The sequence below is a fragment of the Glandiceps talaboti genome, chromosome 12 (genome assembly GCF_964340395.1).
Source record: "Glandiceps talaboti chromosome 12, keGlaTala1.1, whole genome shotgun sequence".
In the NCBI taxonomy this organism is placed as follows: Eukaryota; Metazoa; Hemichordata; class Enteropneusta; family Spengelidae; genus Glandiceps; species Glandiceps talaboti.
In genome coordinates this window covers 765,680-784,365 of record NC_135560.1, presented here as the reverse complement: position 1 = coordinate 784,365, position 18,686 = coordinate 765,680, and the positions used below count along the sequence as shown (strand labels likewise).

Below are 18,686 nucleotides of genomic sequence, written 5' to 3'. Positions count from 1 at the left end.
TATATCAACCATAATAATACACACCTGTCCTATAAAGTGTGTTGGTACAACTTTTACTTTGAATGAGAAATTTAAATAATTAATGATTTTGATGATAAACAGTATCTTAAGAATGCACTCTTCAAATTCCATATAATTTGGTACATACATTAGAAATAACAAAGCACACTTATCCAATAAAGCCTGTCAGCATAGTTTTTCAGTTTTAATGAGTAATTTGCATATTTAGTGATTTTGGCTTTATCTTAAATGCAAACTTCAAATTCCATATAATTTGGTACACATCTCAATCATATTTCATTTTAAAGACATAAACAGTGTGTACATTTTATTTTGTATTTATTGTATCTTTAATTTAATATGTGTTTACTGTATGGATCCACGTCACCGTAATTTCTCTACGTGAGATAATAAAGTTTTCTTGTATCTTGTATAACAAAGCTTTTACTTTTTCTTTTAATGAGTAATTTGAATTATCAATGATCTTCAGCAATTAAGCTATATCTTTGGAATGCACGCTTCAATGTCCATATAATTTAGCATATACATCAACCATGACAAAGCACACATATCTTTTGAAGCCTGTGGGTATGGTTTTTAATTCTAATGAGTAATTTGCATAATTATTTATTTTCTTTAATAGGCTATATCTTAAGAATGCAAACTTCAAATTTATACATCCAGCAACCATAACAAATCATATCTGTTTGTAGTTGCTTATGTGGTTTTTAATTGTGATGTGTAATTTCCATAAGTAATCATTTTGATAACTGGGCAATATCTTTATTATGCAAACTTTAAATTTCAGGTAGTTCAGTACATCTGTTCATGGTAAAGACATGCATTCATCATTTAATGCTTGATGATGATGTAACTATAAGCTAAATGGTTAATTGCATAATTAATGAGTTTTTGATAATTAGGCAATATGCCAATTATTTAAGCTTCAAACTACATACAGTTTTGTATCATTAATTTTCCAATTAAGTGGTACATCATGTACAATAGCTATAGTGCAGAATTATGCATCGGTTTTGCCCATATATTCAGTTTAATCAGGTTTTGTGTTTAGAACAAAGTTTAGGTCAATACATTCATTTATTTTTGTTTGTCTGTCTGCTTGTTGTTTGTAGAATCACCTATATATTGCACACCACCAGAACCACCTCCCATAAAAACAATACCATCACAAAAAGAACAGACATTACCATCATCATCAGCCATGTCAACACTAAATAGTGTTTCTTCACAGCCGATAAGCATACCAAGGCCCAAGTGTAAGTAAAATCTAACAACACTTACAGTTGCATGAGTGCACACTATCACTGTAAAAAACTTGTTGAATATGTAAACTGTCCAATCTAAAATGATTGTTATTAGACCCCAATGGTGAAGCTGAGGGGTGGTGGGGTTGCTAGTACGTCGGGTCCCGTTCCCATCCATCTGTCCATCCATATCCACCTCTAAGCTAGCTCATGGGCCAATTTCAATCAAACTGTCAGTAAAACATCAAACAATATTCTTTGCACATTTAGGTCAATTATATAATCATATATTATTATATTATTACCAGCGATCACAGTGTCATTGGAATTAATAGATTATTCTCGTCATTCCCAGTCCCATATATATATATATATATATATATATATATATATATATATATATACATATATATATATATATATATATATATATATATATATATATTATATATATGCAAATTTATATGATATAACAGGGTTATATATATATATATATATATATATATATATATATATATATATATATATATATATATATATATATATATATATATATATATATATATATATGCTCATGTTATTTTTAGCACAACTGAACTGATAAGGTTCAGTAGTGCTATAGGATTGGCAATGTGTCAGTCTGTCTGTGTGTGTGTGTGTGTGTGTGTGTGTGTGTGTGTGTGTGTGTGTGTGTGTGTGTGTGTGTGTGTGTGAACAATGTAAAGTCAAAAAACTGCTGGACCAATTGCCATGGTATTTGGTGGGTGTCTAGTTGGAAAATTGTTCAAATCAAAATGATCTTACCACCATGTGTGATTTGGGTCAAAAAATAAGAATTTTGGTTAAAAATCTTTAATTTCAAAACTACAAAGCAGATTGGGCTGGGGTTGGATCTGGGGGTGCATAGATGAAGAAATATTAAGCATATAATGATTTCATCAGTGATAATAAATAATAATAATAATGAAAATAATAAGTGACAGTATCCACAAAAAAATGTGATCAAAGACGCTGAAAGCAAATCATACTATGCAAATATCAGTTAAAAGCAGTTTTAAAAAGTAAAGTTTTAACATTGGATTTAAAAGCAGATAAGTTAGGTGACTGATTGATGTTGAGTGGGAGATTATTCCAGAGAGTGGGGGCAGCAACACTAAAAGCACGATCACCATATGTCTTAGTACGTGATCGATGGGCTAGAGTTTGAACTGATCAGCTGACCTTAAATTATGATGTGGAACATATAGTTTGATCTTGTCAGAAAGATAAATTGGTCCAAGCCTATGAATGGATTTAAAAATAAGAACTAAAATCTTAAAAACAATACGTTCTGAAACAGGTAACCAATGCAACTGATATACAAATTCTGTGTAAAAATGTGAATTTTGACCAAAAAACATATATCTCAAAAAGTACTTGGTGAGATGAGACTGAAACTTGGTAAATTGGTTTCTAGAAATAATAATCTTTATTCCCAGAAATACACACACACACATATATATATATAACAATTCTACAATGTATAAAGTATTCAACATGGGAAAGGGAAAAATAGTTGTCTTCGCAACTAGTTGAGTCCGTCCCATTTTACAATCTTAGGAATTACTAAGTACTGGGTCTACTGATCAAATTGAATGTATTGTAAGATTGACAGAATATAAAAAATCATAAAGGATTTACAAAATACATTATATATATATAGGTACGTGGACAGAAAATAAACAAACACACAAACACAAAGAAACAAAAGATTGACCTACTTAAATATACAGACAAATGTAATCGATCTATGAATATGAAGTATAACTAGTTTACACTGATTGGAGATAGTTTTTGAACTCTTTTTGGAAATGACTTCTGCTATTTATGTTGCTAATGTTGCCAGGGATGCTGTTCCATAATTTAGCACTAGTCTTGAATACTTGACAGTGAACTAGTCAGTCCTATGGTTTGCTTTTGGGACGGTAAGGTCATTTCTGGCACTCTGTCATGTTGTGAAGGAGTGTTGATTGGGGGTGAAGAAATCCTGAAAGGTATCTGGTAATCTGAGGTGCAAAACGTCATGAACGAGAACATTATTCTGCAGATTTTCTTCAAAAATATTGGCACAATTGGCACTAGCAACCATGACCACGCCCTTAGCAACAACTGAATGGCAGTATATTTTGATTAAATAACATCATCTGGTAGGCAAGTGAGTAAACATTCAAAAAATGTATGCAAATACAACCATGACCACGCCCATAGCAACAGCCAAATGGTGGTGTATTTCACAAAGATAACAGGGATTCTTTAGACCATAGACCCTCCACCCACTATGTTTAGACAAATGAATAAATGTGTGTAAATGTGCCTAGCAACAAGACCATGCCCATAGCAACAGCTAAATGATCACGTATATTACAAAGATAACAACAGGGCTTAATAGACAAATGAATAAACATTCAAAAAATGTATGCAAATATACCTAGCAACAAGGCCACACCCATAGAAACAGCAAAATGATCACATATATTGCAAAGATAACATCAGGGATTCATAGACAAGTGAACGAATATTCAAAAATGTATGCAAATATATCTAGCATCATGACCATGCCCATAGCAACAGCCAATTTGAATGTGTATATTGCAAAGACAACAACAGGGTTGGATAGGCAACTGGATAATCATTCAGCAAATGAACACGTATACCTAGCATGGATCAGCATGTGGGTAAATATTTTAAAATCTTTACAGTTGTGCTACAACACCATTGGCGCTATTTTTTACTGAATGGCAGCCATATTTGCAGTAAAAACTCACTTTCCCTATTACTAGATACGGTAACTTAAAAACTTTAATACATAGACTCTATTCAAGTGTGTAACCCCACTTGATTACATGCAAGCTTCTTGTATGAATCGCCATTGTCCTTGACCTTAGGTATGCCATCAAATTTAAGCTTACCCCATTACTTGCATATTGCAGACACTTAGTAGCAATTATGTACGGCTAATGTCTTTTAGATCATGTCTATAGATTATACAGAACCAGGTGAACATACACTTCATTATTTTTGGTGCTCGTATCACTTTTTACTCTATAGCAGCCATATCTGTAGTGAATAATCATGACTTCCCACATAACTCAGAAACATTAATACATTGAGACTACATTCAAGTGTCTACCCCTTACCAAACAAGTAGATCTACTGTAGATGAAATTTGTCTACAGTAGATCTAATTTTCATCAACAGTAGATCTACAGTAATAGATGAAACCTCCTGACCTTAGGTTTAGTTGTAATGCTGTTCAGAGTGTAAACATTTTTGTTTTATTTGAATCAAAATATCTCAAATAACAGGATTTCCGATCGTACTGTGATGTCAGCATACTTGCTGTTTCAAAATGCTGCATGCATTACTTCTTTTGCTGATGTTGACGGGATTGGGGTACCTCTGAACATTTCATGGGTCTTGAAGGTTCTGTAATTAAAGTTCAAGTTAGCAGAAAAATCATCCCAACTTTGCGATTCAGATCTGACTTGGTAGCATTTGCTTCCAGTTAAACATTGGAACAAAAAAAAGGAAAAACAAAGGAAAAACACTCAAAATCGCAATGAATGTTACAGTTATTGCAGCTATAATGCTGGCCTGTTTATGTTGACGACATTGTAAAGCGAATACCCTCAAATACTTGTTTTTCTTATTAAAAAATAATTGTGATTGATTAATTGATGATCAACATTTCTGTCTGCTTAAGCCAACCATTCATATGATTCACTACACTCATAAATGTGAAATGGCAAAAATATTTTCAGTCTTTTTCCACAGTGGGCAATCAAAGTTCATGCTAACCCAGACAGTCAATGATCATTCCATGAGACACTTTGCCCCACAGACATTGCTTATGCGTAGTTGAATGGGCACCGCAATGTTTGTTTTGATCTTGTGTATTGCTACTCCAATTGTCATTTCAGCAACGTAATATTGTAACAGTCCCAGAATAACAGTAGGTCTGATAGCAAGATTAATCATAACGTTGTAGCAAATCATCAAAGCAAGATTATTGTAACATTGTGGCGAGTATCAAAGCATCACCAATCACGATTAGATATTGTCAAACCATCACAAGTTTGGTGCACAGGTCGATATACTACAAGCTCACACATATGCTAGGGTCTAGCTAGTCCTGCTTGCAAGTGGTGTACACGTTACACTCAACACCGTCCTGCGACCCGCCTATATCGTGTGCGCCGCACCATTAACAAAAGAATTATATACAATGCTATCGAATATTAGCAAAGGATTGAATATGTACTCATTTTACATCTCTTTGACAACAGTAGTCTCTGGTAAGATCACAAAGAATGTCAAAATCGGAACTCTTCCAGTTCCGATTGTAATTTCAAGTATCCCACCTTACCAACGCCACCATTTCCACTCGGGCATCGTACGCAAGGAGAACTGGGAGTTTTGTACCAATGGCAAGGTAGAATTTCTAATTAAAAATAGTTGATTTATTGCTAATATTTGACCACAGGTGCATTAATTCTTTAGTTACCAGCCAGGTTTCACGACTGGCTCTTCGCAGGACTGAGAAGGAAGGGACAACTTACTCCATATGCAAGCAGGACTAGGGCCTAGTGAAGTGCAGTTGAATTTCCAGGTTTGTCAGTATAGTGACATTCCTAAATGGTCAAGTTGAGTTGAGAAATTGTGGTGTTCGACAACATGTGGTGTCCATACATAAACATTCACTCATGCGCATGCATTTTTTGAAAAGTGCATTTCATCTATGATTCGTCTCCTTTTCAACTACAATTCGTCTGCATTTCATCTACATTTCATCTACAAGAGCTCATTATATATGCACAAAATTAGACTAACTGTAGATGAAGGTCTTTTGTCTACTGTAATCGAAAATAAGTCTACTGTAGGTGAAGAGTAGACCTACTTGTTTGGTAAGGGTGGGCCCATATTGCCAGGTTTAAACTTTCTTTTGAGACATTTGGCCTTGACATGGATCTTCAGGTGCAATTAATTATCAAAATTCAACAGTTTCTTGCATTATCTGACACTCTGTAGTATTTATTTGTTGCCACTATTTTCTTGTAATCATGTCAGACTCAATTCAGTCACATAGAAATAAGTATCTGAAAGGTAATAGACTGAATTCACTTTCAAATTGTCTTAATATCTACTTAAAGATAATAGAATTGACTTTCAATTGTCTCAATTTCTACAGTGAATCCAAATGAGGATAGTCTAAAGCAGCAGGCACAGGTAAACAAGACGGGTAAGTGGTTTATAAAAGTACTGATAGTGTTAAGTTTAGGTAATCCACCTAGATGTAGAAAGTGGTGGTATAACATTTATTCACTTCCAGATTAATGTCGGAAATTCTGATGGCTTTTGGAAAACGTTTGTTTTATCACATTTCAAAGCAAAGCAAGCATTAAACACAGTGTGTAAATATATATGTCCTAATATCGCTTGATCTTTACATTCATCTTCTTTTTTTTTTAAATTGCATGATCAACGTTTAAAATTCTTATATTCATCTTTATTTGAAATTGATCAACATGTAAAATTCAACTTTGGCCAAAATAACCATTAGTTTTGCAATGTGTGATTTGTTAATTATGTATTTTTGATTTCACCACACTAGGCTGAAGTAAGCAGTCACTTTTCAAATAGACAACAAGCAATGTAATATGCTATAGAATTCTATGCATCATGTGCCCTCAACAAGTGCCTGTTGGAAATAGGGTTGCATACTTCAGTACAAATTCGAACACCTGCCAAAATGGTGTCCTCCTGGAAACGTAAAGTTAATCACATAAATACCCTCACAAACAATGTTTGGTTTGCCAAAGAGATCTCAAACTATGTTTGGTAGGTTGAGGAGTATGCCAAAAAATAAAACCCCTGGCAATGATGGCCTTACCAGGGAATTTTACCTAACCTTTTGGCCTCTGATTGGTACCTCTGTGGTAAACGCTTTAAATTTAGCATACGATAGGGGTGAGTTGTCTCCCTCACAAAAGCAAGACTTTCTATACCAAACCTTCTAGTTGTGTCCTAAATCGAGGTATCAGCACAGGCCTGTTTAATATTAAGGGGTGTGCATCAAGGAGACCCCCTTTCCCCTGCACTTTTTATTCTCAGTTTGGAAGCACTTCTTGTTGCTATTGAACAAAATCCTTCTATTCAAGGTATAAATTTAACATTTAACATTTATTTCATTTCTAAAGCGCTTCCTCTATTTAAAAGAAAATATTCAAAAGCGCTGCACAATAAGTTAAAAGAGACATTTGATAAGTTAAAAGAGACATTTAAGAAATACTGTAAAAAAAATAATAGTAATACACATCAATAGCATATTAAAACCATTCCTAAAAGTGTTTAAAACAGAAACGTGGCTAAAATCAACAGCTACAAGTTGTAAGAAACTTTAAACAGGTATGTCTTCAACCCCCTTTTAAATTGTTCCATTTCATCTAAACATTTCAACTCTTGTGGAATGGAATTCCATAGCCTCGGACCACATACGGCAAAAGCCCTATCATTTAATTTATTATAAGACCGTGGAACTACGAGATTGTGACTGCTATTTGTTCTTAGGTCATAATTGGAGTTGCAAACCCCCTCAAGCATATCTGCAATGTACACGGGAGCCTTGCCGTTCAGAGCTTTATAAACAAGCAAAATGATTTTGAATTCCACTCTCGCCTTAACAGGAAGCCAATGCAACTCAATTAGTGATTGGGATACGCTATCAAATTTCCTCAAGCCTTTAATAACGCGTACTGCTCTATTCTGTAGACGTAGTAGTTTGTCAAATAAGTACGCTGGCATACCATACAACATTACATTTGCATAATCCAGGTGGGAGCTGATCAGTGAGTGAACTAATATTTCAGTTGCTCTTTGATTGAGATATTTACGTATTCGACGTAAATTGTACAAATTGTGATTGACCCGTTTAGACACTTGGTTTACATCATGATCCATGGATAACTTACAATCCAACCAACCGCCAAGGTTACGAATATTATCAACTATTTTGATTCTATCATTTCCTATAGTGACATGATCAAAACTAACTTTAGCAAGTTGTTGCCTGGTTCCAAAGAGTATAACCTCTGTTTTACTTTCGTTAAGTTTCAATCTATACTTCAACATCAATGTTTGAATATCAGTAATGCACTTCTCTAAACAATTAACAATATTATTTTGACTATCTGCCCGAGGTGTGAACACTTTTAGTAGCTGCGTATCATCAGCGTACCCATAGGAAGTAATCATATGGTTGTTGATAGCATTAAATGTAATGGGAGAAACTGTAAAGAACTCTGCATTTGCAGATGACCTAACTTGTTTTTTGGCCGATGAAAATTCAACTTCACATCTCTTCTCTCTGCTAAAAGATTTTCAGCTCGCATCTGGTCTCGGGGTTAATTATGGTAAAACAAAAGCAATGTGGTTATGATGCTGATGAGGCATACAAAGAAAATATTACAGCCCCTTTGAAGTCTACAATTTCTGTGACAAATTTGTGGAAAACAAGGGGACTTACATTGGTTGGCAAAATGCAAATTATTAAATTAAATTTATTAAATTATTAAAACTCTGATTATTCCTAAATTCCTTTATGTCTTCAGTTTAATTAATGTGAAAAGTAGTGATTTGAAACAGATCAATAGTGTTATTCATAGATTCTTATGGAATGGCCCAGACAGGGTCAGTAGGAATACTTTAATTGGGGACATAAAGGAAGGTGGTTTCAGCATGATCGACATTTTCTCACTGTATAAAGCATACAGAACTGTATGGGTCAATCGCTACCTTTCAGGTACAGTTAATCATCCTTGGAAACTCTTTTTCTCTTATTTCACTAAAGATATTGGAGGACAGATAATTTTCAGATGTAATTATAATGTGAAGTATCTGCCTGTTTGGCTTCCAGATTTCTATAGGAGCATGTTGCACTGTTGGCAAGAAATCAGCCCGTTTTCTTCCACCTCCCCAGCTGAGCAGATTATTTGTAATAATGTCAATATTCTCATAAATAACAAACCGGTTTTTAACTCGTACCTGTATAGGAAGAGACTGTATTGTCTATTTAGCTGACATATTTGGAGAGAATTCTAGATTTAAAAATCAAACTGATCTCAAGGAGCTTGGTTGTAACTTAAATCACTTTATGGTTTGGTTAGGTATCCTTGACGCTATCCCATCTCATTGGAAGGAGTATAAACCTTTACTAGTTCAACCAGAGTTACCAGTTGGATTTTTCTAAAGGAATAGATTTGTTCGTTTATCTAGCTGTAAGGTTAGAGATATTAGAAAACACATTTCATCCAGGTATTTCATACCTGCAAAGAGTATACTGTATTTTTCACAAATGTTCTCCATTGAAGATGAAGAATGGTCAGAAATATTTTTGTTACCCTTTAAAGTGTCTATGGAATCCAAACTTCAAGATTTTCAATGGAAATTGGTGCATAATCTGATTTACACAAACATAAGATTATACAAAATGAATCCTCCTCGAACAAAGAATAGTGTCTCTGTACATTTTGTGAACAAACAGAAGAAACTCTGTTACACCTTTTTACCTCCCGTAAGGGTACGGGAGGTATTAAAAGGGGAATGTTTGTCTGTGTGTCTGTCTGTCTGTCTGTCTGTCTGTCTGTGTCATCATTGTCTAAAAATTGGCTGGCTCAATTGTAATGAAATTTGGGATATATAATCTTTAGGGTAATAGCTAGACCTGATTAGGTTTTGAGCCAGATCTGTTAATGTTTAATTAGAGAAATTTGCATATTTATGAAATCAACTAATTACGCAATATCTTAAGACTGCATACTTCAATTTCAATATAATTTAGTATATTCGTTAAACATAATAATATAAATTCGTTGATGTATCTTACAGCGTTAATGAATAATTTGCATAATTAATTATTTCTGGTAATTAGGCTATATCGTAAGAATACATACTTCAAATTCAACATAATTTAGTACTTACGTTAACCATAAGAAAACAAATATGTCCTATCAAGTTTGTTGATGCACCGTACAGTGTAATGAATAATTTGCATAATTAATGATTAATTAGGCTATATCTTAAGAATACATACTTCAATTCCAATATAATTCAGTACACACATTAACCATAACAATCGCATATGTCCTGTAAAGCTTGTTGGTGTACCTTTAGTGTTAATGAATAATTTGCATAATTAATGATTCTTGGTAATTAGACTATATCTTACAACTGCATGCTTCAATTTCAATACAATTCAGTACATACATTAACCATAACAAATTGTGTATGTCTTACAGTGTTAATGAATAATTTGCATAAGACTGCATACTTCAATTTCAATACAATTTAGTACATATGTTAACCATAACAAAGCGGATATGCCCGATAAAATTTTTGATATAGTTTACAGTTTTAATGAAAAATTTGCATAATTAATGATTTTAGGTAATTAGGCTATATTTTACGATTGCATACTTCAATTTCAATACAATTCAGTACATACATTAACCATAACAAATTGTGTATTTCCTATAAAGTTAGTTGATATACCTTACAGTGTTAATGAATAATTTGCATAATTAATGATTTTCAGTAATTAGCTATATCTTAAGACTGCATACTTCAATTTCAATACAAATTAGTACATAAAGTTAACCACAACAAAGCAGGTATGTCCTATAAAATTTGGTGCTATAGCATACAGTTTTAATGAAAAATTTGCATAATTAATTATTTTAGATAACTACGTTGTATCTTAAAAATGCAAGCTTCAAATTTCGTATAATATGATACATATATCAACCATAATAATACGCACCTGTCCTATGAAGTTTGTTGCTACAACGTTTACCTTTTAATGAGTATTTTGAATAATGAACGATATTCAGTAATTAAGCAGTATCATGCACTCTTCAAATTCCGTATAATTTGGCACATACATTAACCTAAGAAAGCTTGTCCAAAAACAAAGCCTGTTACCATAGTTTTTTTTTAGTTTAGTGAGTTATTTGCTTCATTAGTGATTCCCTTACGGGAGGCATTCAGTTTAAATCTGGTTGTTGATTGTGATAGTGTCAGGTGTATCTGGAACAGCTTTACCATGTTGTGGGGCTCTTTTACTGGAGCCCCACAAAATTTATCAGCTAAACAAATTCTGTTAGGTGACACTGCCTTCTCATTACTCCTAAATCATTTGTTACTGATTGTAAAGAAAACAATTTTTGACTGCAAACTTAAGAAAACTATACCATCCTTAAACTTAGTTATTTTGAATATTGAAATGACAATGAAGACTGAACTGTATATTTCAAAAAGAAATGACAGATATGCAAAACTTATTGACAAATGGTCAGTCCTCACAGTATAAATCGTTTCCCCATCCCTGTCAAAGTACATATACTACTGTATTTCCCGCATTTCAGTTTCTGTACTCATTTTATATAGACTTGTAAAGTTTTAGAGAACCCGCAAATAAAAACAAATAAAAACAAAAAAAAGGTTTAGTTGTAACACGTACTGTTGAGTGTAGGAATTTTCATTTAATTTGAATAAATCAAAATACCTCAAATAACAGGATTTCCAATTGTATCACATGATCATGATGTAGTCAATGTATTGTATTTTATAATGCTGGCCAGTATAGGTTGATGACATCATAAAGTTAATACCACAAAAACTTTTGTTTTTCTAAGAAATCTTGAACAAAATTTGGTAGGTTGAGTTGTAACACTGTTCTGACAGTGTTCAGAGTGTAGGAATGTTTATTTAATTGTTTAATTTGAATGTCACATAATAAATCTTGGAGTATTATTGTAGTTGGCTATCATATTATTTTAATGCATCATTGTACCATATGATTTTATATCTCCACTGTAGTGTAGGTGACAGAAGGGGTGGCTAAAATGATGCTTGAGTTTCATTTGGCGGGGCTTAATATTTTTTGAGAAGACAGGGTGAGAGGAGCTACAACATTTGTTTAACTGTAAATTGTGTACATTTCCTAACTGTAGGTATGCAGACAAATTGCAAAAGATAGTATCAAGATGTGTGAATAAGTTGTATCTAAACTCGACCTGAAATATTTAGCTAGCATTATATATGGTTTGTTTTATCCTTGTCAAGCATTGTGAAAAAATGAAATCAACCTACCTACCCAATGTGATGGGTTAGGTTGCCCATTGACCAGCTTTTTAGCTCCGCTGTCAGCGAAAGCTGAAAGAGTAGCTTTAGGTATAGGTGTGTATAGGTATAGAGTATAGGTGGAATCATTGGTGTCCGTCAAATTTTTATATTTTCATCATCTTCTCCGAAAGTGACAGTCAGAATTCTTCGATATTTGGTGTGCATGTTCCCTTGGGGGAGGCTATTCAGATTTGTTCATGCCAAGTTGATCTGTGCCTTTTTCAATTTTTTATGATTTTTTTTCAAAATGACATTTTCATCATCTCCTCAAATACTTCTTGTCAGATTGCTTTGATATCTGGTGTGTTGATGCACAGGGGGTAGCTTACTCAGATTTGTTAATTTCAAGTCAGCACATCTTCTCTTCTATTTTTTATGATTTTTTTTTTTGTAATTTAAAGAAAAAATGAATATGTTAATGAGCATTATGGCCGACGCCATATTGGAAATCAGTCCACGAGACTTTAAGTAAACTGCCACTTTTCAAAAGACACTATTGACGTCAAACAAGCAATGTAATATGTGCTATAGTCATAATTCTACGCATTGGGCGCCCAAATGACAAGTGTTTGTTCGAAACAGGGTTGCAAACTTCAAATCCAAATTCGGCACCCCTTCTACATAATCAGCCAGTCCACAACATCCTCATTAGCATACATCTATCCTGTGACTGTTACACTAAAAATAAGGCCTGTGGCCTTATTTTTTGGTATTTTCAACTCGCCGTAACTTTCACTAGAGTCCCCCATTTTAGATACTGAAAATGCCTAAACCTCAACTGACATATCTTCTTTTGTGCCAGCAAAATAAATTTTGGCATTACATTTAGGAATACCGATTTTCCGACGAATTTTGGACGCATACTTGAGGCCTTGAAATTTCAACCCGGTTTTCGCTTGAGTCATAGTTTCCTCAATATAGTACAAACCAGAAAGTTTACAAATTTCATAAAAAGGTGGATTTTTATGTGTTTTAAATAACCATGGCAAGTAAATTTATAAGGATCGTTGTGTAACGGTCCGGACCGCTCAAGTATTTTCGGTAGAAAATGACTGATTTGACCCTGAAGATGACCTCGTTTGACATACGGGCGATTTTCCACAGCGACAACATGGGAGTTCTTGGTCCTCACTAAAATCACACTTCAGACCCACTATAAAAGTTTGATGTTTTCAGATAAACTGTATTAATTCTGTATTGTCGTGCAATTTGGAGTGACAGTGAATCAGAATGAAGACAACTCGCGTAAGGAAGGCATGCCTTGGCGACTGTGAATCGACCAAACTTTGTCTATTGGCCGACAGTTTACATGCAAAGTTAAACGACATGAACGTGTCTTGCCATTTCCAAAATGCAAATATTTGGCAGGTAAAAATAATTAAAATAATTACAACTTTAATTTGGCTTCAGACTTTCCCCGTTTTACATGTAAATCCGAAAAGGTTCTCTCTGGCCGGTCATGCCAGTGGTTAGCCCTGCTTACATACGACAGGCGCACAAGTCTATATTGCTGACTTGACTCTAAACAAATAGTAGGGGCAATTGTCAGAATCGAGTCCCGGATTACTCCGTATTTGTCAGTGATCATACCTGGACTGCTTTGAGTACGAGCGAGGTGAGGCATGTTGAGGTAATTTGTTGAGAATTACAAATATTGCAAAATGTCAAGTACAAGGTTTAAATACAATGGAATGATGAAAAAAAAATTGGCCGAGTCTGCTGACAGGCGCCGGTCACAAGAAATTCCGTAAATTAAAATATCAGACGATGTTATGTCTACTACAACTAGTAACAGATCTGGCTCAAAACCTAATCAGGTCTAGCTATTACCCTAAAGATTATATATCCCAAATTTCATTACAATTGAGCCAGCCGATTTTTTGAAAATGATGACACAGACAGACACACACACAGACACACAAACACACATTCCCCTTTTAATACCTCCTGTACCCTTACGGGAGGTAAAAATGGTGACTATGGTATAAAAGTACAATACATTACCAACTTTCTGTGTAAAATGTGTTTTATAGTGAGACATCATATGAAACCACTAACCACTTTATTACATCGCTAAAACAAAACTGCATAGTGAAGAGCTGAAGAAATGAACCACTTCTACATGTTACCAAAATAAAAAATAAAATTAAAAACAACAGCGGAGCTATTCTGACCGATAGGTCGCTTGTTATTTTTTCTGGCCTTACATATGATATTTAATTGCATATGCTAAAATATATATTATGTAAATTAGCCACCTTTCTAAATTTCAAATATATGATTGCACCAAGACAAAGTTCTGCCCCCCCCCCCCCACACACACACACACAGCAATTTGGTCAGGCTACAGCCCTGTAAGGTAAAACAGTCGTGGTTTGCAACGATGTTCCATTGTTAATAGTACGTCATACTGTTCATTTTGTGACCATTCATATCTTTCCTATTGTAGTAGCAATGAAGGAGGAACTGAGAAAACATCTTGCAAAGAGAAATAAACCAGACTAAACAGTGTGTGTGATTAACTGAAACCAGTTTGACAGGCAGTGTGTGTGGCTAGTTTGAAGGAATATGACCTGCCGTGCATAAGCCATATCCATGCACCATTGAGCTACAACTACTAACTTTGCTATACTGTTCTTATTTACACCAGTTTGTAATTTTATATGTATAGTTGAGTGATTCTTTTTGCAAATTTATTAGTTGTATATATTCATGTTTAGAACATACAAAATAAGAAGTCAAAGTTACAATGAACCGAGACACTCCAATCAGTTTTGTGTTAAATGTACTGTCATATATATAAATCACAGACCTTTATCTAACACAGTTAACTTCATATTATATCTTAAAATACTGTAAATTAACATCAAATTATTATGATTGACATCAGTGACTGTAACTTAATTAGACAACATGAGTGACCAAAATTAATTACACAACATCAATGACTGTAAAATTAATTACACAACATCAATGACTGTAAAATTAATTACACATCAGTAACTGTAAATTTAATAACACAACATCAGTGACTGTAAATTTAATTACACAACATCAGTAACTGTAAATTGAATAACACAACATCAGTTACTGTAAATTTAATTACACAACATTAGTGACTGTAAATTTAATTACACAACATTAGTGATTGTAAAATTAATTACACAACATCAGTGACCAAAATTAATAACACAACATCAGTTACTGTAAAATTAATTACACAACATCAGTTACTGTAAATTTAATAACACAACATCAGTGATTGTAAAATTAATAACACAACATCAGTGACTGTAAAATTAATTACAAAACATCAGTGACTGTAAAATTAATTACACAACATCAGTGACTGTAAAATTAATTACAAAACATCAGTGACTGTAAAATTAATTACACAACATCAGTCACTGATGTAAAATTAATTACACAACATCAGTGACTGTAAAATTAATTACACAACATCAATGACTGTAAATTTAATTACACAACATCAGTGACTGTAAATTTAATTACACAACATTAGTGACTGTAAATTTAATTACACAACATCAGTGATTGTAAAATTAATTACACAACATCAGTGACCAAAATTAATAACACAACGTCAGTTACTGTAAAATTAATTACACAACATCAGTTACTGTAAATTTAATAACACATCAGTGATTGTAAATTAATAACACAACATCAGTGACTGTAAAATTAATTACACAACATCAGTGACTGTAAAATTAATTACACAACATCAGTGACTGTAAAATTAATTACAAAACATCAGTGACTGTAAAATTAATTACACATCAGTCACTGATGTAAAATTAATTACACAACATCAGTGACTGTAAAATTAATTACACAACATCAATGACTGTAAATTTAATTACACAACATCAGTGACTAAATTTAATTACACAACATTAGTGACTGTAAATTTAATTACACAACATCAGTGACTGTAAATTTAATTACAAAACATCAGTGACTGTAAATTTAATTACAAAACATCAGTGACTGTAAATTTAATTACAAAACATCAGTGACTGTAAATTTAATTACACAACATCAGTGACTGTAAATTTAATTACACAACATCAGTGACTAAATTTAATTACAAAACATCAGTGACTGTAAATTTAATTACAAAACATCAATGACTAAATTTAATTACACAACATCAGTTACTGTAAATTTAATTACACAACATCAATGACTGTAAATTTAATTACACAACATCAGTGACTGTAAATTTAATTACACAACATTAGTGACTGTAAATTTAATTACACAACATCAGTGACTGTAAATTTAATTACACAACATCAGTGACTGTAAATTTAATTACACAACATCAGTGACTGTAAATTTAATTACAAAACATCAATGACTAAATTTAATTACACAACATCAGTTACTGTAAATTTAATTACACAACATCAATGACTGTAAATTTAATTACACAACATCAGTTACTGTAAATTTAATTACAAAACATCAGTGACTGTAAATTTAATTGCACAACATCAGTGACAGTAAATTTAATTACACAACAATGACTGTAAATTTAATTACAAAACATCAGTGACTGTAAATTTAATTACACAACAATAGTGACTGTAAATTTAATTACACAACATCAGTGACTGTAAATTTAATTACACAACATCAGTGACTAAATTTAATTACAAAACATCAGTTACTGTAAATTTAATTACAAAACATCAGTTACTGTAAATTTAATTACAAAACATCAGTGACTGTAAATTTAATTACACATCAGTGACTAAATTTAATTACAAAACATCAGTGACTGTAAATTTAATTACAAAACATCAGTGAGTAAATTTAATTACACAACATCAGTGACAGTAAATTTAATTACAAAACATCAGTGACTGTAAATTTAATTACAAAACATCAGTGACTAAATTTAATTACACAACATCAGTGACAGTAAATTTAATTACACATCAGTAACTAAATTTAATTACAAAACATCAGTTACTGTAAATTTAATTACAAAACATCAGTGACTGTAAATTTAATTACAAAACATCAGTTACTGTAAATTTAATTACAAAACATCAGTTACTGTAAATTTAATTACAAAACATCAGTGACTAAATTTAATTACACAACATCAGTGACAGTAAATTTAATTACACAACATCAGTGACTAAATTTAATTACAAAACATCAGTTACTGTAAATTTAATTACAAAACATCAGTGACTGTAAATTTAATTACAAAACATCAGTTACTGTAAATTTTATTACAAAACATCAGTTACTGTAAATTTAATTACAAAACATCAGTGACTGTAAATTTATTACAAAACATCAGTGACTGTAAAATTTATTACACAACATCAATGACTGTAAAATTAATTATAAAACATCAGTATCTATAAATTTAATTACACAACATCAATGACTGTAAATTTAATTACACAACATCAATGACTGTAAAATTAATTACAAAACATCAGTGACTAAAATTAATTACAAAACATCAGTTACTGTAAATTTAATTACGCAACATTAGTGACAGTAAATTTAATGTGCACAACATCAATGACTAAAACTAATGCACACATCAGTGAGAGTAAATATTAAAATTAATTGTGCACAACAGAAAATTAAAAGTAGTGTTTATTAATAGTTAAAAACATCACCACCACCAAGTAGACATTTTTGATGAACTACACCAAATTTGAAATCGAGAGATATATTATTGTATACGTAACATATTGTGTATGCCATATTTGGAAACTTGATTTTATTTAATTGAGTATCATTTTATTTTAATTTATATGTAAATGTTAGTAATCAGTGTGAATTCATTTCTATTTTAATATGCATAACTGCAGTGCTACAACTGCTACATGATATAATTAAATTAAATCAAAGCAAAAAGTCTTAAATTTAGTTCTTCAACAAGCAAGATTGTCAGAATCCATGAATGCAGTCTAACTGTCAAACAACAACCATTAATGCAGTCTGGTATCAACAACCATGAATGCAGTCTGGTATCAACAACCATGAACTCAGTCATATCAACAACCATGAATGCAGTCTGGTATCAACAGCCATGAGCTCAGTCATATCAACAACCATGAATGCAGTCTGGTATCAACAACCATGAATGCAGTCTGTTATCAACAACCATGAATGCAGTCTGGTATCAACAACCATGAATGCAGTTTG

General features: G+C 32.5%; 1 protein-coding gene across 1 annotated transcript in view; it reads left to right on the top strand.

The window, feature by feature from the left end:
- Nucleotides 1-15,079, top strand: part of LOC144443909 (uncharacterized) — a 32,651-nt gene extending 17,572 nt beyond the window's left edge. The window contains exons 4-6 of the mRNA XM_078133515.1: nucleotides 1,134-1,277; nucleotides 6,493-6,543; nucleotides 14,932-15,079. Coding sequence (XP_077989641.1) covers nucleotides 1,134-1,277; nucleotides 6,493-6,543; nucleotides 14,932-14,987 — 251 coding nt within the window. The 3' untranslated portion in view covers nucleotides 14,988-15,079. The remainder of the gene's footprint in view (nucleotides 1-1,133; nucleotides 1,278-6,492; nucleotides 6,544-14,931) is intronic.
- The last annotated feature ends 3,607 nt before the right edge of the window (nucleotides 15,080-18,686 follow it).